The following is a 24,791-nucleotide window of genomic DNA, read 5'->3' as shown; positions in this document are numbered from 1 at the left end:
AAAGTAGACCATTCCCTTACATCATGCACAAAAATCAACCCAAAATGGGTTAAATACTTGAATGTAAGACCTGAAATCATGAAACTTCTAGAAGAAAACATAGGCAGTATGCTCTTTCACATTGGTCTCAGCAGCATAGTCTCTTTTTTTTATTAATCTCTTTTTATTGAGGTATAATCGACATATAACTTTATATTAGTTTCAAGTGCAAACAATGATTTGATATTTGTATATATTGCAAAACAATCACCACAGTAATTCTAGTTAACATCAATCACCATACATAGTTTCAAAATATTTTCTTGTGATGGTAACTTTTATTTATTTTATTTTATTTTTTGAGGAAAACTAGCCATGAGCTAACACCTGCCATCAATCCTCTTCTTTTTGCTGAGGAAGACTGGCCCTGAGCTTACATCTGTGCCCATCTTCCTCTACTTTATTTGTGGGATGCCTGCCACAGCATGGCCTGACAAGTGGTGTGCAGGTCCACACCTGGCTCCAAACTGCCAACCCTGGGCCGCGAAGTGGAACGTGCACAGTTAACTGCTGCACCACCAGTCAGCAGCATATTTTCAAGTACCATGTCTGACGGGACAAGGGAAACAATAGAAAAAATAAACAAATGGGACTGCATCAAACTAAAAAGTTTCTGCAAAGCAAAGGAAACCATCAACAGAACGAAAAGACAACTTAATAACTGGGAGAAAATATTTGCAAACCATATATCTGATAAGGAGTTAATACCCAAAATATACAAAGAACTCATATGTCTCAACAACAACGCAATTAAAAAATGGGCAAAATATTTGAACAGATATTTCTCCAAAGAAGATATACAGATGCCTAACAGGCACATGAAAAGATGTTCAAGATCATTAACTATTAGGGAAATGCAAGTCAAAACTACAATGAGATATCACCTCACTCCCATCAGAATGGCTATAATTAACAAGAAAGGAAGTAACAAGTGTTGAAGAGGATGTAGAGAGAAGAGAACTCTCATACACTGCGGGTGGGAGTGCAAACTTATGCAGCCACTATGGAAAACAGTATGGAGATTCTCAAAAAATTAAGAATAGAACTACCGTATGATCCAGCTATTCCACTGCTGGGTATTTACCCAAAGAATATTAAAACACGAATGCATAAAGATACGTGCACTCCTATGTTCATTGCAGCATTAGTCACAATAGCCAAGACTTGGAAGCAACCTAGGTGCCCATCAAGGGACAAATGGATAAAGAAGATGTGGTATACAGACACAATGGAATACTACTCAGCTATAAGAAACAATGAAATCCAGCTATTTGTGACAACATGGGTGGACCTTGAGGGTATTATGCTAAGCAAAATAAGTCAGAGGGAGAAAGTCAAATACCATATGATCTCACTCATAAGTAGAAGATAAAAGCAGCAACAAACAATCACATAGAGACAGAGATTGGATTGGTGGTTACCAGAGAGCAAGGGTGGGGGTAGGAGGGAGAAAGGGGTAATTAGGCACATGTGTGTGGTGATGGATTTTAATTAGTCTTTGGGTGGTGAACATGACGTAATCTACACAGAAATCAAAATATGATGGACACCTGAAATTTATATAATGTTATAAACCACTGTTACAGCATTAAAAAGTAGTTTATGTGTTATGAATCCTGGTTATGAACCTCAAAAGTAGAATGCAGGAAACCAGATACTTCAGCTACTGGTCACTTTCTCACGTGAACCAAGGCAAGACCATTCCTGCTCACGTCTGAATCGTGGAGAATGAGGAACAGAGAGAATGCTCTGAGACTGATCTTGCTCTATGGATTTGTTTTTGCCTATGCGAAAACGAATGCTTTCTCTTTCTAATAGGATCATATAATATATTCCTTTTGTTTACTCATGGAGACTTTCAAATGATAAAATTTTAGTAAGTCAAATAATAATATATCTGCTTATGTGGCTTGCGTTATACCGACAGTCTGTATTGAAGAAGGATATCCAAAAGAATAAATTTACAATTCTTATATTATTCCAAAATTAGCTGCACTAATCTTTTCAGATTATCACTTGAAAACTGGAAGTCTTCAGATTCTTTAGGCCTGTGACATCAATTTTTCTCATAACTTGTCTCCTTGCGTAACTGTGTGACTAATGTGGAAGCATTTCCTACCTTGGGCTGAAGCACAAACCACTCATCACTTGGATTTTCAAAGTTCCATGAGTCAAAAGGAATCTCCACCTCCCCAAGAAAGCTGTTACGTCCAAATCGATCATAATGCCAGACTGAGAGCTGCAGAGTTCTTGTTTCCAGCTGGGTATGGCTGATGGTGTACTGCAAATGAGATTTACAACATCACACTCCACAAGAAGGGCTTTGCTCAATTCTAGGACGGGTTGAAATTTATTTCCACCATATACCAGATCACATGCATCAGTAATATGAACAAAACAAACATGAAAAACACTTTATTTTTCTTTCTTTCTGCTACAACTGAGATCCTATTCCATGAACTCATTTTATGTTAGACCTAGCACTGAAATATATATCAACAAATTATTTCGGGCGGAGTCAATCAACTTCAGATATAACATAAAAAGTGTTAGGTGATGAAGTTTGTCTCAAGTTTTATCCGTTTTTGATTTGCCTAATTACTATTTCAACATCTACTCTGTAAGTTCAAGATTTAATACATCAGTTCTCTAATTTCTCTGTCTTATTTTATTCATAACGAGAATCCCCAAATCCAGAAGAGTATTGATAGTGAGAAACTTACAAACACCAAACTTCATAAAGTCCAACCTAAGTGCAGGGGTGAATAGATATATACATAGATGGAGCAGAAAGAAAATATTGCTGGGGTAGCTTTTCCTTTTTCAGCAGAACGTTATCCAGGGCCACATGTCCACACACTCTCAACCCTACTTGTTCTATGCAACTACCGCCTGGGACTCGCTTCAGACTGACTGACTGACTGCTGATCTTGGATTTGCATCTATACCTGCCTTTTCTCTTCCTGGCCTGACTAACCTTGGCTCCCTGCTTCCTGAATTTGCCATGTCACTATCTATTCTGCTTGGGCTCATCTTTGCTATCCTGTTATGGTCACTGGATTCACCCTCTGTCTGTATTTATTCATCCTCATTTTGATTTATCTTGATATTGGTTCCTGCTTCCACACATAACCCCACTAACACATGTCCCCATCACCAACTTCCTGCTATGGTGGACTCTGACTTCATCACTCTGTGCACAGGTCTATAAATCTCCCTGTGACTAGCAATAACTTCTACATTCCAGTGTCTCCAGATCTTTCTTACCAGGCTAGATTGGTCCAGGATGGAAGAAGGGGTTGTTACATGGAAGCCCATGGGAAAAAGTAATTTCTCCACGATTGGGACCTGGCCATCCATATCTTATCTAGGCCACTTTCTCTGATATTTCTCAAATCCAGCCCTGCAGCTCCACTGTTCATTAACCACATGCCTAAATTTAGCCAAATTCTGAAACCTTAACAAGGAAAAGCACATATTCATGGTGTGTTAGCAGAACAATGAGCATGTACAAAGTGACCTGCTAAGTTAGTGTCAAAATTATGACAAAATTCTTTTAAGGGGAACTAGAAAAAATAGAGTTTTCCCAAGGGTGAAACATATTTTTTGACAAGATGTACCAGCTCAGATGTAATTTTGCAAGATCATCGCTACTTAAGGTGCAATTTCAGCAGCGGCAGAGAAATAGAGTAAGAGTGGTTTACATTTTTTCCTTTTGAAAAACTGTTAGAAAAGCCAGGGGTATTACATTAATTTATTGAAATTCTACTTTTCTAAAATATACGTAAGCCTTGACAGGCAAATTCTCTGTAGTTACTTCAAAACTGATGAGGTTGTGACAGCATCACTTGAGTTACTGTGAGAGAGTATTTATTTACCTTGAGTGTTTCATTGAATTCTGGATTGGTGCCTGTTCTGATTTTGGTCTTGCGCTTATTGTTTCTGGACTTGTCAGGGAGAAGGTATGACTTGACGTAACTGTAGATGATAAAAGATTAAAGCAATTGTTCAAAAACATCTACTTTGCAAGAAATGCTCAGGGACTCCACGAATAAAAGGGGCAAAGGGAATAGGTAAGTGAGCATAAGAGACAGAACCAAAGAGAATGCAGTCTACATAAAAGGATACCTTGCAATATAACCCTGGGCCTTCAATAAGAGAGAAGCAGTGAACCATGTGGTAAAGAGTATGGGCTCTGGAGTCAAGCCAACTGGTTTTGAATCACTCCAGGCCTCAATGGTTTCGGTGAACTCAAGAACTTAAGTTAACCTGTCTATGCCTCAGTTTCCTCATCTGTAAACCTGGGACAATAACAGTATCTAACTTACGGCATTGGGAGGATTAAATTGGTTGATACATACAAGGAACTGACATATTATACTACTCAATAAATGTAATCTATTATTATGATTAATGGTTTCATAAAATATTATAGGGCTATGCTCCTCCCCATTCAGATGTCAGGACTTCTGATGAGTGGAGTCAATGGTAATGGGTGAATGAAGAAAAATGGTAAAAAAGAAGAAATAGAAAATAACAACCTGAAGTCACAATAGCAATTCTACCCAACACCTTTCCTCGAGTAGCTTAGGAGCCTCTTGGAGCAGGGGTATCACGGCAGACTCAGAAATGTACAAGATTGAGGTGTACAAGATACTACCAGAGTCTTGAAACACATCTACTGAGGCTTTAGATGACATGACCCCTTTCCATGCTAGTCTAAATGATTATATTGACTCTGAAGCCCTCTGATATTTAGCTGAGAGGTAGGTGGACCAAGCTGTACTTGGAATCCATTCATTTGCCTATCTTAGGACACTAAAAACAGCTTCACTGAGTTGCTTACTGAACCTCGATCATTTATTACGTAGAAAAGGGGTAACAGAGCAGGCCTGAGACTGCTATCCTTAGAAATGCCTGCTTACAAGGTTGGCCCCCTGGGCTGGCATCTGAGAACTTGGATTTCAGGAGTATGTTCATCTTTCCCAGAACAGATATAAGTGCTTCACTGTGACTAAACTATTTGTAAAAACAATATGGCTTATGCTGAACACCTGCTTTCCTTCTGGAAGACTGGAATTTTGGTCTGCGACCAGTTGAGTCTCTAAATGAGCTTCCCGGGTAGACAGCATTTCACAAGTGTTGTCACAACTCATTGCTGGAGGAATTAAGCACATCCTGTGTGACTCCACTGAGAAAGAACACTTGGAAGCCTAAGCCTGGATTCTTCAGAACTTCGCCACATATGCCTTTTCTCTTTGCTGATTACGACTTCATGTGGAGTCCTGTGAGTCCTATTAGTGAATCATCAAACCTGGGAGTGGTCTCGGGAACCCCTGACACATCTTTATATCCAGCTCCCCTCCAACGTGCCATGGTCCATACCTGCCTTCCAAGGTTGACCCCCGGAATCCTGAGAGCCCCCACATTGCCCTTTGGAGTTGTTCAATTGGGCTTACAGCTTGGTAATTTTCTCTGGAGGGTTTCACAGCACAAAAATTGAACAGGATACTCTTATAGATCCTGGGGTGCGCCAATGCATCAGCCTTCTATCTCAAAGAGCTGCCTCTGTATAAACTGCAAACATGTCAGTCCAGAATCATGTTGAGTAACAGCTTTTTACAAGTCAGGTAACCACAGACATAACCATCATACATGCACTTCAGAGAATATTTAGAAGTGTGGCATAGGAGGAAAGCGACAATCATCTGAGAAGGCTCTGAATCAAGAGGAATGCTAAGACTCTTCTGAAAGAGAAACACACATACTGACAAAGGATGCAGTAGTTGAAACAGTCTGAGGAATATGCTATGTGCTTACGCATCTGTCCTCTGTTTCCTTTCATCTCCTATGGCCAGATTTCTGCAATTCTTGACAAAAATGTAGAGCCCGCCAGTTTTGTAGCAGTAGCTGATGCGGAGAAGGATTTCACCACTGACCTTCACGTTGCCATAGTCTCCTGTTTCACTGTAAACACTCATCATGCTGTTAAGGCTGGTCTGGAATAAACAAGATGAAAAGAGATGTCCGGTGTTTTTCTAATGATCTCTCACACAGAAGCTACCCTCTTCATTCACAGACTATTCCTGTTCTTTATAATGAGCAGGAAAGTCTAGGGTGAGGGAAGAAAGCAAAAATCACTTGTTTTGCTCATTTTGCTGTTCTTGTATGAAATCCAAGCCTGATAAGGGACAAGATCTAGGACAATTAGTAAGGAAGGCAGGAAACTTGCTGAGAGGGGAAGCATTGCCTTTTTGGGTTAGTGAATACCCCTTGTTTATTCATTTCTTCTAATGAATACAGGGTCATTGAGGCATTTCCATCCCCATCCCCATTTCCTAGCCCCATCTCTGTAGCTTTTTCCTTTTTCACTGGTAGACTCAAGGTCAAATCTACTTCAAGGTCCAGAATGCACTGATCAGGACAAAGAAAAGCTTATCTCATATTCTGGGCCAGCATGAGCCACAGGCTTCTCTCTCCGACACCCACAGAGAGCATACCATCAGGCTCTGGGAAGCCGTAACTTCACCTTAACAAGGGCATGCCAGGGGAACATCCTACACCCGCAGCTGCCCTGATTCCCCTGAGCAGCTGTGTGGCCACATGGGTAGTGTAAGACCAGGGCTTTGTAAACCTCTGTAAAATAGCAACCAACAAAATAGAACATTAAACAATAAAATAATACACCAACCAATAAATTAAATAAAAATTAAATAAGTTAAAATTTATAATAAAAAATTATAAATAAAAAAATTAAATAAAAAAATTCTGGTAGACCAAATCTACCAGAATAAATGAAGTTTATGACAAGACACTAATGATAAAGACACATATTTTAAATTAAATTTAACAAAATTATCTTTCAGTGCCAGGAGCACAAACTCTGTATCTTAGCAACACAACTGTCACAAAAGACCAGGTGGAAGGCTTTCATGAGTGATCTAGTAGTTTCCAAAGCCCTGTGTGTGAACCACTGGGAAATAAGGACTGCGGTGAGTGCAAAGAGAGCTTAGACTCTCTACTTTTTCATATATACCTAACAAAAGTCATTACATTCCTCCAATTGCTCAGAGTAGAGACAGCTCAAAGAACAGGATGTGTAGTATCTCTTCTAAGCTTAAGCCAAGGGCAACAGCAAACCAAAGATTCCATAATTATTTGGAAATTATAACTTAAAGAGAGCCAGTGAGTGACCTCATTTGTCTTTCCTATTCCCTAAACAACAGAATTTTCATGATAGCAGGTGACTTTGAGCAGTGCCTTTCAAACTTTAATTGCATATAAATCACCTGGGGATCTTATTAAAATGAAAATTCTGATCTATTCAGTCTCAGGTGGGGTCTGAGAATCTGCTTTTCTAACAAACGCCTAGATCTACAGTTCCCAAACTGTGTATCGAGGCATTCCAGAGCACCACAGTAAACTCACAGGGGCACCACAGGATATTTTAAAATGTCAAGGGAAAGACAGTGACATCTGTCAGACACCATGCAAACTACTAACAGTAGTTCACAGCGTTAACGTTAAATCACACCTTATTCTTTTCAGTGAAGTTCTATCCGCGTGAAGCTGAGTTTTTGGCAGTTGCTGTGACAAAAGAAAGTATTGTACAAAAATCACCATGGAACAGGAAATGAAAGTGGTGCTGTCCAATCAGATTCCAAGATTTGACAAGTCGTGCAGTGCCCAACAGGCAGACACATCCCAAGAGTAAGTATTAGGGGTTATTTAAGAATGGAATACAAACACTATTTTTCTTTTCAGTTTATGTGTATTATTTTTTCAAATGGCTACTAAGTTGTTAGGATACCAGTGCTTATTAAGTTTCTTTGACCTAATGACTTAATAAATGGGCTACTCAGGTGTTACTTTTGGCCTAGGAGTGCTATGAAAGAATCATTAAGACACTAGGGGCTTTGTGAACTGACAAAGTCTGAGTCTCTGTCCCAGGTGATGCAATATTGCTTGTCCATGGACTACGATTTGAGTTTCAAGGACTTCAAGAATAAGCTCTAACCCCTTCATGTGACATACAAGAAAACTCTGGCTCACAGAAATTGTTGGCAGCGCCAAGACATAAAGCAAGATCTCCAGATTTTTAGTCTGAGGACCTCCCACCATCTCTCACTACCTCCTTGTGTCACTAACTTGTGTCTACACCACATCCCTCTGTAGCCACATCTTCAAAGAAGGTTGTCTGTAAGCAGGGGCCCCCGTGGATGGAAGAAAATTTAAGAACCCACAGATGCTGAAGCTTGGGAGAAATTAAGGCAGTTAAGACTATTTTACTGCTAACCAAATTTTATGCTATTAACAAAGCCAATGCTGTGATTTAAAATAGAGATGTTTATTTTAAGTTATCTTGTTAATGGTATATCATTTTGGACCAAGTGTCTTTTGACTGGTACTCAGATTCTAATGTTTAACGAACACTCTTTCTTTGGAATACTTGGATTCTGATAATGGTATTTAGCTTTTAAAGGAGAACCTCTGGTTAATTGTACACAAGTCAGAATAAGAGAAATGCTGGAAAAATTGCCCACCTAATCAGATTTCCCATATCATGAAATTTGTGAAGTATGGTTGGAAAGAAGGAAAAGGAAAGATTGAAAACTCACAGTGTCTGAGTCAGCATCAGGCACATTTAGGTAGGTCCACTTCCTGTCAGAGCCCGCTTGAGAATTCTTTAAGGAAGTTGCCCAGAGGTCAAAAGGAAAAAGGGTATTAGAGCAACAGAAAGAAATCAGAGAAGCAAAGAAAAAGACTTATAGGCACATAGACGGGTACAAGGACACAGAGGCTCCTAAAGACTACCTCTCAAGGAAAGCCTTGAACACTAAAGTAAGAAGGGACTTTACTCTGTAGGCAGTGGAAAGCTATGGACGGTGTCTGAGTAGGAGAGAAAGCTGACTGGGTATGTGTCTCAGGAAAATGATTGGCCGCAGTGTGGAGGACAGTTGGGGAGTTGAGAGAATGGTGGCAGGGAAACGTATCAGCAGAGAATTGAGATAATTTATAGGCTTGAGCTGATGAGAGCCTGAACTAAAGAATGAAGACATTTTAAAACCTGGGTGAAGACCATGGAAGGAGGGAGAAGGAATCAGGAGCCTTAGGAAGAACAACAAAATTAGACCAAAAAGTACTCTGTGGGCAAAGGGCACACAGGAGACTATAATGACTTATAATTCACTATCATACATTTTCCCTAGAACATTCCTATCTCTTTTGGAAATGTACAGAAAATCAACAATACAAAGAAGAAACTTCCAGTGTGTGCTAGAGAACTGCTTACGGTTGACAGGCCACTTGCTAGACTGTGGGTATTTGCAGAAAACCCGGAGGACACTAAGTCATCAATGCCTTCTTCAGTCTCTTCCGAAGAGTCCTAAAGAAGGAGGGGAAAATCAGTGGTTTGGTTTCTTTCTTTCCTAGAAAGTCTTTTCACTTTAAAATTCACTTTCTTTTTTAAATACCTGAAAAATTAGATACAAATATCTAGAAATCATCCCATTCCTGGGTTTTTCTCTTTTGCCCTCCATTCAACCTGAATTGCACCACCAGAGCAGTGAGGTCTTCTTCATGGTGCTTGCTTTATGGAAAGAACATGAAATTTGGAATCACACAGACTTGGGTGTTCAATTCCTATCTCCCATCTCTCTAAGGTGATTCACTTTGGGAAATAAGTTTAAATTATTTTTTTAATTAAAAAAATGAAGGTGTGTGTGTGTATACTGTCGAGATGGGAAGATATGCCTTGAAAATCTCTCCAATAAAGTATTTTAGACGCTGGATTCTTGTCCAAAATCCCAGATTCTACTTTTCTTCCCCCTTTTTGTCCTACTTCCCCCACTACTTTTCATGGTTATTTAAGCAATACATTTTTATAGTAGAAAACTTCAAGCAATATAGATAAACAAATTAAAAACATATCTCTCATTAACATATTAATGATCAATTTTCAATAATTTTTACGGTATATATATATGTATGGTATGTATGGGATACGTGTATATACATACACACACACACACACATACATAAATGGATTATATCATGCATGCTGTTTTTTTTTATTATGGACAGCTTTGTTTTTTGCTTCTCCTCTCACCCCAGGTAAAACCAATATATTGCATTCTGTCGTACAAATTACATTCCATATCTTCCTCCTTGTTTATATGAAAAAACATATAAAATTGTGCACACACAAATCTGAGTAGTCATACATAACAAGTTATTTTAACAATAGTTTTATAGGTTATTTTTATTCATTATTTTATTATAGATCATATATGTAATTCTGTGCTTTCACTTTAAAAAAATCCTTTTACTATAAAATATGACACATAGAAAAGTACATAAAACATAAATGCACAGTATAATAACAATAGAAAGTGATCAAGCAGAAGGCCCCTTTGCATCCTGTCCATATCGCAAACCCCTTCTGCTCCACTGGAAATAATACCTTAACTCTTATGGTAATAACAGCCTGGCTTCCTCTATGGTTTTACTACCTAAGCATACATCCCTAAACAATTTGATTTTGTTTTGCCTGTTTTTGAACTTCATATAAATGGAATTAAATGTTATATATTCCTTTGTGTTTTGCCTCCTTTTCTCAACATTATAGTCTTAAGATACATCCAAATTGTTGCACCTTGCTGCAGTTTGTTCCCTACTGTTTAGTATATAATTATATGATATCCCACACTTTATCCATTCTTCTGTTGCTGAATATTGGGGTTGTTTCCAGATTTTATCTATTATGAACAAAGCTGCTATGAATATTCTTAAATATTTATCTTGGTGCACAGAAACACAAGTTTCCCTTGGGTACATAACAGTGAGAGAAGTTGTCGAGTCATAGGGCATGCATATCTCCATCTGTTTATCTACATATTTTTTTAAAGATAATGTCAAACATTCAGAAGTAGTCATACCAATTTACAGGCTGGCCAGCAACGTTTGAGAGTTCCCTTTGCTCCACATCCTTGCCTGCCAACAGTTGGTATTGTCAGATTTTTCATTTTTGCTAATCTAGTAGATATTTAAATTCTCCACGATTTTAATTTTCATTTCCCTTATTACTAAGTTGAGCAGCTTTTACTGATCATTGGCCAACTAAAGTTCCTGTCTTGTGAAGTACTTATTCAAGATTTGCTTATTTTTATATTGCTTTATTTGCCTTTTTCTCACTGATGAGCTCACAAGATAAGCTCGAGCACCCTGTAGTCCTAGAAAGTAAGAAAGTGCTGAAAACAAACTAACAACAACAAAAAACCCAACCCACAATGATAGAAGCATGTCAAAGGGACACAGGCGGCAAGTGAAAGAGCTCCCAATGGCCAAAGGTAGAAAAATTTCAGCACACACAAATAAAGTAGTATCAGATTATAACTGAAAATATAAAATAAATATCCATGAGTACATACGGATCTAAATAAATGACTGAATAATACGGAAGAAGAGACCAATTTCCTATACAAAATAATTCCAAGTAATTTATGTAGATATTTCATCTTCAAGGAGGTGAAACATAACTGCTCTAGTGTGGGCTGCACACAGTGACTTTCTTCCAAAGAGTACTGCGATGGAAGAGGAGGAAATGAATCGCTTTACAGCGGGGAAACCTGACAAACACGACCTCAGCCAGGTGCTCAAGGTCAACATCAACAGTGAGCATATACACTTGATGTGATGTGGTGAGCGTGGCACTTTGCCAATCCCTTTCTGATCATGAGAAAAACATCAGACAAATCCAAAATAAGGGAAAATTCTGCAAAATATCTGACCAGTACTCCTCAAAACTATTAAGATAATCAAAAGCAAGGAAAGTCTGAGAAATAGTCACAGCCAAGAGGAGACGAAGGAAACACAACAATTAAAATGTCATGCAGTATCTTGGATGGGATTCTGGAACAAAAAAAGGACATGAGGTAAAACTAAGGAAATCTGAATAAAGAATGGACTTGAGTTAATTCTAATATATCATATTGATACATTAATTGTGGCAAAAGTGCCATACTAACATAAGATATTAATAGGCAAAACTGGGTATGAGGTATATGGGAATTCTCTGTATTATCTTCACAAGTTTTCTATAAATCTAAAACTATTCTAAAATTTTAAAAAGTTTATTAACATGAATCCTTGTAAACCCGTGATTAATCCAGCTTAGTCATTGTGCTTTATCCTTCCTATACATGACTGAACTCAATTTGCTAAAATTTTGCTTAGAACTTTTCCATCTAGAGTCAGGAAGAAAAAGGCCTTGTCATTTTCTTTTTCCAAATGCCTTTGTCTGCTTTTAATGTCTGGTTTTCACTGGCCTCAATAAAAGATTTGGAAATATTCCCTCTCTTTCAAATGTCTCAAAAAGTTTGTACATAAGGACAAACATTGTATGATTCCTCTTATATGAGATCCCTAGAGGAGTCAAACTCATTGAGACAGAAAATAGAACGGTGGTTGCCAGATGCTGGTGGAAGGGGGCACTGAGGAGTTAGTATTTAACGGGCACAGAATTTCAGTTGGGGAGGATGAAAACTTTCCGGAGATTGATGGTGGCGACGGCTGTACAATAATATGAACGTACGTTACGCTACAGAACTGTACTCTTAAAAATAGGTAAAATGGTAAATTTTATGTTATGAATATTTGTACCACAATAAATGTTTGTATAATATTTAGGATAATTTCCTTGAAAGTTTCATAGAGCTTGCTAGTAGTGATGTGGGTCTGATTTTCTCCTTATGAGAAGGCTATAAACTACTGTTTGAGTTTTATTAATCAGGTCCAGAAATTTCAGGTATTTAAAAATTTCTTGAGTCAGTTTTAATATATTTTTACAGAAATGTATTCATTTCATCTATGTTTTTAAAATTCTTGGCATATAATTGTTGATATTGTCTTTAAATCTGTTTTATCTGCAGTCATGTTCCCCTTTTCATTCATATTATTATTTGCTTTTGCCTTCTTTTTTCCCTTGACAATCTTTTGAGAGATTATCTACCTTGTTAGTTTTTTTTTCAAAGAATCAGTTTTTGTTTTGTTCTCTATTTTATCTTTGTTTGCAGTAAATTGACTTCTGTTCTTAATTATATCTTTATTTTTACTTACCTTGAGTTTAGTGTGTCATTCTTCTCCTAACTAAAAAGTTAAATTCAGACTGAATAATTTTCAACCCTTCTTCCTCTCTTCTGTAAATATTTAAGGGTATAAAATTTTCCAAGTAAGACTCTTGCTGCATCCTTACTTTTTTTCTTCGGTAGTATTCATATTTTCATGTAGTTTTGGTTATCTTTATATGCTCATTAAGATTTCTTCTGTAACCCAATACCATTTAGTGGTATGTTTTTACTTTGCAAATTTGTGGGATTTTTAACTTATGTTTTTGTTATTGATATATAACATTATTGTGTTGAGGCCAGACAACATGATAAGTATGATTTTTAACAGAATTTAAATTCTGGGATACGATGTATACATTCTTTTGTTTTCTTCATTTCTTTGGTCTTAGCCTTTTATTTATTTTTTTCTTCCTTTTTTTTTTTTCCTTAAGATTGGCCCCGAACTAACTTCTGTTGCCAATCTTCCACTTTTTCTTTTCCTCCCTAAAGCCCCAGTACATAGTTGTATATCCTAGTTGTAGGTCATTCTAGTTCTTCTATGTTGGACACCACCACAGCATGGCTTGATGAGCAGTGAGTAGGTCTGCTCCCAGGATCCGAACCGGGGAACCCCGGGCCACTGAAGTGGAGCACACAAACTTAACCACCTGGCGATGGGGCCAGCCCCAACCTTTTATTTATTAAAACAATTTTACCAACTTCTTTTATAATCACCTTCACTTTTTTTAAAAAGATTTTTATTTTTCCTTTTTCTCCCCAAAGCGCCCCCTGCACATAGTTGTATATTTTTAGTTGTAGAGTCTTCTAATTGTGGCATGTGGGATGCCACTTCAGCATGGTTTGATGAACAGTGCCATATCCACGGCCCAGGATCCAAGCTGGTGAAACCCTGGGACTCAAAGTGGAGCACGTGAACTTAACCACATGGCCACAGGGCCAGCCCCAGCATTTATTCTTTTTTCTTTTTTTTGAGGAAGATTAGCCCTGAGCTAACATCTGCTGCCAATCCTCCTCTTTTTGCTGAGGAAGACTGGCCCTGAGCTAACATCCGTGCCCACCTTCCTCTATTTTATATGTGGGATGCCTGCCACAGCATGGCTTGCTAAGCAGTGTGTAGGTTCGCACCCGGAATCAGAACTGGCAAACCCCGGACCACCGAAGCAGAATGGGTGAACTTAACCACAGCACCAGCGGGTTGGCCCCACCTTCACTTTTTATATGCCTTGCAATAGTTCCTGGATTTCTTTCTCTTTTTAAGTATTTCATTCAAAAGTATTTTCAATGTGGGTCTTTTTATCTCATATCCACTGTTGCGATTGAAAACTCTGATATTAATTTGATCCTTGTGTATATAATGGGATTTGTCTCCAAAAGTTTTTAGAATTTTGTATTTGATATTCATAGATTTCACTATAATGTGTCTAGGTGTAAGTTGTTATTTATTTCTCATCTTTAGTACTTTCAAACTGAGACATATCTTTCTTTAGTTCTGAGAAATATAGCCCTATTACTTTTTCAAATAGTCCCTTTTCTATATTTTTATGTTTTGCTCTTTCTAGGTATGCTATTGCCCAGCTGATAGCACTTAAACTACTAGTCTTCAAATCACTTTTTTAAAAAAATACTATGAAAACTTTTAAACATCCACAAAAATAGAATAGTATAATGAATCCTTATAACTGATCCTCCAACTTTAACAATTATTAATATATTACCAACCTTTTTTCGGCTATTTTCCTTGCTTTTTACTTTTTTCCCACAGCTTTATTGAGGTATAATTTATAAACCATAAAATTTACCCATTGTAAGTGTACACCTCAGTGACTTTTAGCAAATTTACAGTTGCGCAAACATCAACATAATCCAGTTCTAGAACATTTCCATCGACCAATAAATTCCCTCATGCCTGTTTGCAGTCAATCCCCACTTCCCTGGAAACCATTAATCTGCATGAATTTCTCTGTAGATGTGCCTTTTCTGGACATTTGATATAAATGAAAATATACAATATATAGCCTTTTGTGTCTAGCTTTTTTCACTAAGCATGTTTTTAAGGTTCATCCATATTGTGTGTATCAGTACTTCATTCCCTTTTTTTACTGAATATTATTCCATTGTATGGAATGCAATGTATAATTTATCTATTCACCAGTTGATGGATGTCTGCATCATCTCCTCTTTTTGGCTATTATGACTAATGCGTCTATGAACATTTGTGAGCAAGTCTTTGTGTGGACATATGCTTTCATTTCTCTTGCGGAGCTCCCTAGGAGTGTAATTGCTGGATTGTATGGTAAGTTTATGTTTAACTTTTAAAGAAATTGACAAACTTTCTTCCAGAGTGCTTGTACCATTTTACCTTCCTACCAGAAATGTATGAGCACTTCAATTTCTCCATATCTTTGCCAACACTTCTTTTTTCTTATAACCATTCTAGTGAGCGTGAAGTGGTATCTCATTGTGGTTTAAATTTTTCATTTCTCTAATGATTAATGGTGCATCTTTTCAGGTGCTTATTGAACATTTATAAATCTTCTTTGGTGAAATGTCTATTCAAATCTTTTTACCCATTTTCTAATAGGATTATTTGTCTTTTTAATATTGAATGCAAAGTTTCTTTATATATTCTAAACAAAAGTCCTTTATCAAATATATGATTTGCTAATATTTTATTCCAGTCTGTGGCTTGCCTTTTCATTTTTGTAATGATGTCTTTTGAGGTACAAAATTTTAACTTTGATGGAATTCACTTTATCAGTTTTTCTTGAAAGCCTCATGCATCACACATTTGGAGTCATATCTAAGAACTCTTTGCCTAGCTTAAAGTCACTAAGATTTTCTCCTAGGTTTTCTTTTAGAAATTTTATAGTTTTAGTTCTTGCATTGAGGTATATAATCCATTCTGAGTTAGCTTTTGTGCGTGCTGTGTAGTAAGAGTCTAAGTTTTTTTGTTTTTGTTTTTTTTGGCATACAGGTATCCAATTGTCCCAGCATGATTTGTTGAAAAGATATCCTTTCCCCATTGAATTGCCAAAATTCAACTGACCGTAAATATAAAGGTTTATTTTTGGACTGTCAATTATATTACTTTGATTGTCTATGTTTACACCAATACTGCAGCGTGCTGGTTACTGTAGCTGTATAGTAAGTGTCAAAATCTAGCAGAAAAAGTCTTCCAAACTCGCTCTTCAAAATTGATTTTGTTATTCTGGATCTCTTGCATTTTTGTATAAATTTTAGAATCAGCATGCCCATTTCCACAAAATAGCGTGGGTGGATTTTAATAGGGTTGTGCTCAGTTTATGGACTCATTCGGAGAAAATATTGAATCTTCTAATCCATGAACATAGAATGTCTCTCCATTTATTTAGATCTTCTTTAATTTAGCTCAGCAATATTTTTCTAAATTTCAGTACACACGATTGTCTTACACTTTTTTGATAATTTTATTCCCAAGTGTTTTATTCTCTTTCATGCTATTGTTAATGGAATTATATTCTTCATTTCATTTTCAGATTGTTTACTGCTAGTATATAGAAATAGAATTGATTTTTGTATCTTAATCTTATATCCTGTAACCTTTCTGAACTTATTAGTTCTAATAATGTTTTTGTAGATTCTTTAGTATTTTCCACATACAGAATAATGCCATCTGCAAATAAAGATTACTTTCTTTCCAATAAGATGCCTTCCTTTCCTTTTTCCTCCATCTTCCTTTTTCCTTTCCCTTTTTTTCTTTCCTTTCTTTTCTTTCTCCCTTTCTTACTGCATTGGATAGAATCTCCTGTATAATGTTGAACAGAAGTGAGTGAAAGTGAAAATTCTTGCCTTGTTCCTGCATTTAGAGGGAAAGCATTTGGTTCTTGTTGCCATTGAATATGCTGTTAGCTCTAAGAATTTTGTAGATGCCCTTTATTAGGCTGAGGAAGTTCCCTCTATTCTTAGTTTGTTGACAGTTTTTTTTTTTTTAATGAATGGATGTTGGATTTTGTCAAATGCTTTTTTTGCATCTACCAAGACGATGTGGTTATTGTCTTTTATTCTACTGATATGCTATATTACATTAATTTATTTTTGAATGCTAAATTAACCTTGCATCCATAGGATAAATCAAAGTTAGTTATGGTGTGCAATTCTTTTTGTTACTGGACTAGGTTTTCTAAAATTTTATTAAGGATTTTTCCATCTATATCCATAATGGGTATTAGTCTGCAGTTTTCTTTTCTTGCAATGTCTTTGTCTAGCTTTGGTATCAGTGTAATACTGACCTCATAAAATAAGTTGGGAAGTACTTCCTCTTCCTCAATTTTCTGAACACGTTTGTGAATGATTGATATTATTTCTTTTTCAAACATTTGATAGACTTTATCAGTGAAGCCTTCTATGCCTGGGCTTTTCTTTGGGGGAAGGTTTTTAATTACTAATTCAATACCTTTACTTATTCTAGATCCACCCAGAATTTCTATTTTTTGAATCAATTCTAGTAATTTGTGGCTTCCTGGGAAATTATCCATTTTATCTAAGTTGCCAATTCTGTTGACATGTAGTTGTTTGTAGTATTAACTTATAATCATTTAAATTTCTGTTATGTTGGTAGAGATGTCTCCTCTTTCATTCCTGATTCTGGTAATTTTTGTCCTCTCTTTTTCTTGGCGAGTCTAGCTCAGTGGTTTTCATTTGGAGGTGATTTTGTCCCCCAGGGGACATTTGGTAATATCTGGAGACATTTTTGGTTGTCCCAAATGGGGGAGTGCTCCTGGCATCTAGCAGGTAAAAGTTGGAGATGTTTCCAAACATCCTACAGTGCACAGGGCAGTCTCCAACAACAAAGAATTATCTAGGCCAAAATGTCAATAATGCTGAGATTAAGAAATCCTGGCTAACTAATGGTTTGTCAATTATGTTGATCTTCCCAAAGAATCAACATTTGCCTTCATATATTGTAGCAGCTCTGGATTCTGATTATTTCTACACTGAGGGTTGCTGTTATCCCTTGTTTTTTGTTTTGTTTCCTTATTTAGTAACTTGGCTGGACCAATCTATGGAACCTGTTTCCTGCCCTGTGTGTGGCCAGTGATGTGTCTGCTCAGTTTTTTTTTAATTCTTGTTTTAATTTTTAAGCCCAATCTCCTATGGATCACCCTTGTATCTGCTGAGTTTAGTGGTCAGTTAATAATTGTTTAGAGGTTATGCTCAAACGCCTCTAGCCAGTGAGCCATCAACTCTCTGTCAACAGATCTGTGAGTTCTTTTTAGAGTGCATTCAAAATCAGGCAGTTTTCAAGTCTCCTCCAGCTCTTATTTCCCACTGCACCTTCTCGTGTCTCATTTGTGCATGTGCTCAGGTTCACAGTCAGTCAGGCATGATTTGACAGCTTGGGCTCACTCTAGTTTTTACCCTCCCACAAAAATGTTTGGAGAGCTTGTCAAGGTCCTGTATAGCTGTCTCATTGATCAGATATCCTGTTAAATTTCTAGCTTGTTCATGGTCCTACTGTTTGCCCCAACAAGAGCCACAAATTCAGATTAGCTGAGCTGCTGGTCTTCCCAAATCCCTTACAAATTCTAGTAGCTTTTCCTTCTAAATCACTTAGCATTTTTTTGGTATTGAAGCATATTATAAGAAAAAATATATAATTTCATATCATATTTAATACTTTTAAAGATCATTTTATTTCCTTGTTATACTTGCCAGAATCTTCAAAACAATGCTGATTAATAATAGTAATAGTGGGAATCTCTGTTTTGTTCTTAATTTTAATGGAAATGGCTTTATCATTTCAACGTTTAAAATGACCACATAGTATGGATTTTCTGATAGTTACCATTTTAAAACCATATTTTAATGGTTTCTGTTAGTTTTAAATTTGTATTTTTATTAGATATGACTGCCAAATCTTGCCAATAGTTTTCTATTAACATAGTTTTATATTTTTTCCTTGAATATATTGAAATAGCAATTGTATAATACATATTCTTATATTCTTCCATTCATACCTAGAATAAAACTTTCTTATCCTCATTGCAATATTTTTTGATTCACTGCTAGGTTTCACTTAATATTATATTTCAAGTTTTGCATATATCTTCATCAGTTGGTTTAACTTTAGTTTCCTTTTCTAAACTATTTTTAAAATCAAATTTGAGTATTAAGGGTGTGATAACTTTCTACCATAAATGTGAAGATTTTCAGAGTTTTCTAAGACCAGGAATAGTTTAACAACATTGGAATTACCTCTTCTTTAAAGGTTGAACACAAGTAAGCTTTGAAACCATTTGAGCTCATTGCTCCCACCTTTTTTGTGGTGGATTTTAAAATACTTTCCCAGTTTTTTCTATACTACAGTAAATACCATTGAGTTTTAAAACTTCAAGTTTCCTGGCTTTCTTTGGAAAAACTGTATTAATGTCATTTAACATTTGTGTTATATCTTTTTTCCAAGGAGTTCAAACTGCATTATAGTGTGGGGGATCAGAATTTGCCACCCCAAAATGTGTCTCTTTGGTTTGATTATTATTATTTTTTTAAAGATTTTACTTTTTCCTTTTTCTCCCCAAAGCCCCCTGGTACATAGTTGTATACTCTTAGTTGTGGGTCCTTCCAGTGTGGCATGTGGGAAGCCGCCTCAGCATGGCTTGATGAGTGGTGCCATGTCCATGCCCAGGATCCAAACTGGAGAAATCCTGAGCCGCCACAGCAGAGCACATGAACTTAACCACTCAGCCATGGGGTCAGCCCCTGGCTTGATTATTTTTAAGAACAAAAGACTCAGGAAGAAACTTTGACCATCTCCCTAACTGCCTAAAATAATTTAAGATAGAAAGTCTGTTCCAAGAAGGAGATATCACCACAGATAACTATAGTATAATATGGACTAGGTGGGGTAGACAGGGAGGAACCTAGCAAGGCCCATTTGATCAAAGTCCTCTCCATGTCCCATTGTCTTTGCAAGGCATGGCGAACATTTGTTTACCAAACATTTGCTTTTCCACCTCCATGTGCATTGCTTTCCTCCCTTTGAAGTCCCAAACCACTACCCCCAACATCCTCCTTTGTCTTTAGCTGATGATGGTATTTAAGGTGGTAGCTTTTCGCCATCTTGGTGAGTTATTCAGTTTTCCTGGGTTTCCCCCATGTATACATGTTATTAAACTTTATTTGATTTTCTCCTGTTATTCTGTCTTAGGTCAATTTAATTCTTGGAATGGCCAGAAGAACATAGAAGCATAGAAAAAGATTTCTTTCTCCCCCACAATAGGAATTATAGAAATCAGAATATCAGGGGCCAGCCCCGTGGCCGAGTGGTTAAGTTCGCACACTCTGCTTCGGTGGCCCAGGGTTTCGCCAGCTCAAATCCTGGGTGTGGACATGGCGCCGCTCATCAAGCCATGCTGAGGCAGCATCCCACATGCCACAACTAGAAGGACCCACAACTAAAAATACACAACTATGTACCAGGGGGCTTTGGGAGAAAAAGGAAAAATTTTTTAAAATTTAAAAAAAAAAGAAATCAGAATATCAGAACATTAGAACTGGAAGGAACCTTAACAATAATCTAATTCAGATAAGTCTAGAAATATTTGGTTTAGGAAATTTGGAGATCCCTCATCTTCCAGGTTTAGATTGAGTGATGTGCTTTTAGCCAGGTATTGATACCCCCAACAGGTGTTTCCTTAGAGATAATCTTTACTCATTAACCTGATTATCTGTTACTTTTTCTAATCATTCTTTATTTCTTTTTATATTTTAGTTGTGAAGACTAATAAGAAGAGATTACTGTATATTCTCACTTTACTCTCAACTCATCTGCCCCTAAAAGTGGACAGGTTTAGAACAAGATCACGCTCTTTCTTCATGATCATTAGACTCTCTTCCACATCCAACTTACCAAGTCTTTGTCTAGAGCCCCAGGGACAGACTTGCTTCTTATGCTTACAGTATCCTCTAAGTCTTCTGGAAATGACCCACTCAAATCTAATTCAGATCGACTTCGGTCTGGAGGAAGCAAGAGAAAAGGGAAGATGTGAATCAGCTTATTTTGTTATTTTTCAGTGCAAATATTTCATCTTCATTCCAATTCCTTCTAGGCATATGGCATAGATAGTGTCATGAAGGCAATAGAGTTAGTAATTAGTAACTTCGTGCTGTTTATACTAACATACTTCAATTTTTTTAATAGTATTTTGAAATTTCCTTGGACTGAATTATCAACACGGATGTGTTCATTTCTCCTTTGATCAAAGGAGGTTAAATGCTCTACCATAAAATACTAATTTTGAAGCTGTTTAAGGCTTCTGCTTTGCTCATAGACTTTGAAAAATTCTCACAGAATGGGCCCTTAAGCTTAGAAAAACATACAACGTGAATCATTCTTAATTTCAATATTTTGAGAATTCATTGTATTTTCATATTTGGCATAAAATGCAATTAAATGAAATAGCAAGTTCCTTTCACACAAAAAGAGAGTGGCTACAGGTAAATTGAGAGGAAGTTCTATTTCTTTAGGCCCCAGAACATTCTTTCATGAGAAAAATATCTTGCTTTTGAAAATATAAATTAAAGGACAGTGCATGACTCAGTGATGCTGTGGACAGCTCGCCAAGACACGGACAGTTTATTTCCACAGGACAGTTAGTTCTATGTCAAGGCCCTGTTGAGATAGATATAGTTGCTTATAAATGAGAAAGATTGCAGAGAGCAATTAAGTGATTAAGTTTGACATGATAAATGGAATAATGCAGAAGTGCTTAGCATAGTGCCTGACACAGAGTACATACTCAATAAACAGGAGCTGTTGAACAGAAGTAGGAGAAGCACACTCTATAGCTTCTAGGCTAGTTTCAAACTTTTTATTTAACAGGTGAACAAATTTCCTAGTCTTGAACAAAATGCAACAATAACCACACACATTTAGAAAACCCTTTGGGAGCTGCCTGGCTAGGAGAGGCTCTCCAACTCAGCACACAGAATCCAGCCTTAGGCTTTACACAAATATCATCATTAGGTAACAGGTAACTTTTCATGTTGAGGATTTTGTCATGACTTTAATTCTACACATGGGACATAAACTTCATAATTATGACAGATTTCTCTAAAGAGTCTCCTTATTCATAGGTAATAAAATTGCAACATGAATAATGCCTGCTTCACAGGGTTGTTGTGACGATGAAGTATAATGATATATTTGAATGTACCGTTCAAATGAAAGGGGTTATTATTAATCCCTTAATGCTGCTTGCAAACAACTCCTTATTTAAACCATGGAATGGTTAATATGTCTAGATATAGGGAATTTCTGACCACTATATCCACTGAACTACCATTTCCTTAAACTCTTGGAATCAAGGAAATATATTTCATACCAAATGAGCCAATTATATTTCCTACACTCCTATATTGACATTGACATTTGATATAGCTCTGAAACTTGGCAATGATGACTGGCAAGAGGATACACTGCATAAATGAATTTTTCATGAATACAAGAGGCTCAAGGCATCACCTGAGTCCATCTTCAAGTAGTTCTCCTGGAATGGGCCTCCCACCAGGGGTCAAAGAATGGACGATTATTTTTCTAAGGCATGAAACACCCATTTAATGTCACACCGGGCAGTCAACTATCTGATCCGGTCATTTTTTACAACAGAGCAGTCATGCTGTAAATACCCACCTGATGAGAGGGAGGCCCCGGACACTGCTATGGAAGGTGTGCCAGAAGTGTTTCTGTGATGACTCTTTGTGACATCCTCAGAGGTGCTTTCAGTGGCAGCCAAATCCATGGAATTTTCAAAACCACGTTCCTTCTCACAAAGCAAAAATGAGAAAAACCATTATACTCACTGTAGCTTACCTTAAAACCCTTCCATATAAATATACTTCAGTGTAACTACATTTATATGTATGGCTCTTTAGGAGGAGCTAGTTGACATTTGGAAGACCCTCTTCAAGAGTCCATATAACTCTAAAACTTACTATCAATAATTACTTTCTAAATTCTATACCAAGAGGTTTGTTTATTAGCACAAAAGGTGTTTATATATGGTTAGCAAGAAAGATGATACAGGTACCATCAATCTTACATGAACTATGTAAAAGAGTCTGGCAAGCTTCATACGCTCAAAGTAGTACTCAGGCTTAGAACTCTGTTTGGTCCTAAGTTTGTCGCCATTCTCAACACCCCCTCTCCTCAACCACCCCTTACCTCCTCCACCCCCATTTAACAGAAGACCATGTAACCTTTTCCTTTTAGCAGGCTGGATGATCAGAACACAGTTGGTTACATCATTATTGGAATGAAACCTTCGTGCAAGGTGCTTATCAAAGTTCGTAAAAGGATAACGAATGGGGACTTCCCCAGCTTACAGGAATAAGTGACTTTTTTGCCTGCCTGCTTGCTAATAAATGTTTGTGCACATGGCAGAATTCAGTCTGAGATTTTCTTTTCTTGTACCATGTGATAAGGGAAAACTATGTCCCGGCTTTGCCTTTGCCTATAGGGGCTTGACCGCTATATCACTCCAAGTTTGCCAGAGCATTAAAAACTAGTTTTGGACCTTTTGAGAACTGGACCAGGTTAAACGTCCATGCAAATGACACCGTGGTATAATAATAATCAAATCTAAAAGAGATTTTTCAATTCCCTCCTCCATAAAATCAAAAAGTGCCTTTCAAAGTCCTACAGGAAGGACTTTCCTCCGTGTTGCCCTATATTTAGCCCATGCCTTAGACATTAAGTGAGACTTTGATGAACTCACCCCAGAGAGATGTGCCTCTCATTTGTTTAGCATGCTAATCCATGCAGCTTCAATACACACTGTTTTTGGCCCTTGATTATTCTCCAACACATACTACCTGTAGCAAGAGGAATATAGCTCCCAATTCCTCTAATTGCCATACACTACCAAGGTTTATCAAAAGACCCTGACAGAGGTCAAGTGGATAAATTTGTTTAGGTCAGTTTTCAACACCTCTTCAAAAAGTTGTTCACACATGGAGTCCTCCAATGAAGCAAGACCAACTTCCTTAGTGGCAATTATGTTGACAGCGAATTTTTCAATTGGCACCCAAGGATTATCCTTCATATTGAGCACTACTTGGCTCATTAATATTGTACAGTCATTAACATGCAATACATACGCTGGAGATTCAGGATGTGAAGCCTAAAATTAACAAGTTACATCACAGCAGAGGACAGGTTAGAGATGTTCGTGTTCTAAGAGTTTTCCATTTCAAAAACTTACCTCTCACATGTTAAAGCAGAAAAGAACAGTGAAACAAAGAGATACTGACAAATGGGAGAAATTGAGAAGTTGTTACCTTGATCATCATCTAACTCTATATACTTCTTCCCTTCACCATGAAAGAGAAAATGTGCTTCATAAAGTACTGTGGTGTCTTATGTTTATTCAACAGAAAATATTTCTCTTTGTCTCTTTTTCTCTTAGGAAAGACTAGCTATATCAGCTAGAATGCAAGAGTGAGCTCAACATAGGCACCACCTATATATATATGTACATAGACTCAACTCAATTGCAGGGAATGTCTGTTGGGGAAATCTAGGCATTGTTTAATAAAGAAATACTCCTGTAGAGGCTGTTAGTTTTGAGAATATTAGCATGTGACAAG

At 37.0% G+C, this 24,791-nt stretch overlaps 1 protein-coding gene across 11 annotated transcripts in view; it reads right to left on the bottom strand.

The window, feature by feature from the left end:
* SYTL5 (synaptotagmin like 5) overlaps positions 1 to 24,791 on the bottom strand; it is a 277,939-nt gene that overhangs the window by 72,720 nt on the left and 180,428 nt on the right. For 6 of the 11 annotated variants that reach the window (XM_070604701.1, XM_070604703.1, XM_008540290.2 and 3 more), the window contains exons 8-14: positions 22,837 to 22,966; positions 21,055 to 21,161; positions 9,332 to 9,424; positions 8,658 to 8,723; positions 5,860 to 6,038; positions 3,918 to 4,017; positions 2,159 to 2,320 (exon numbers count right to left, since the gene is read on the bottom strand). In XM_070604701.1, the coding sequence (XP_070460802.1) occupies positions 2,159 to 2,320; positions 3,918 to 4,017; positions 5,860 to 6,038; positions 8,658 to 8,723; positions 9,332 to 9,424; positions 21,055 to 21,161; positions 22,837 to 22,966 (837 nt within the window). The remainder of the gene's footprint in view (positions 1 to 2,158; positions 2,321 to 3,917; positions 4,018 to 5,859; positions 6,039 to 8,657; positions 8,724 to 9,331; positions 9,425 to 21,054; positions 21,162 to 22,836; positions 22,967 to 24,791) is intronic. The other 5 variants (XM_070604705.1, XM_070604708.1, XM_070604706.1 and 2 more) reach the window with 1 other exon arrangement.

Source organism: Equus przewalskii, chromosome X, assembly GCF_037783145.1.
Source record: "Equus przewalskii isolate Varuska chromosome X, EquPr2, whole genome shotgun sequence".
In the NCBI taxonomy this organism is placed as follows: domain Eukaryota; kingdom Metazoa; phylum Chordata; class Mammalia; order Perissodactyla; family Equidae; genus Equus; species Equus przewalskii.
The sequence above is the reverse complement of the archived record's forward strand: the minus strand, read 5'-3'. Positions and strand labels throughout refer to the sequence as shown.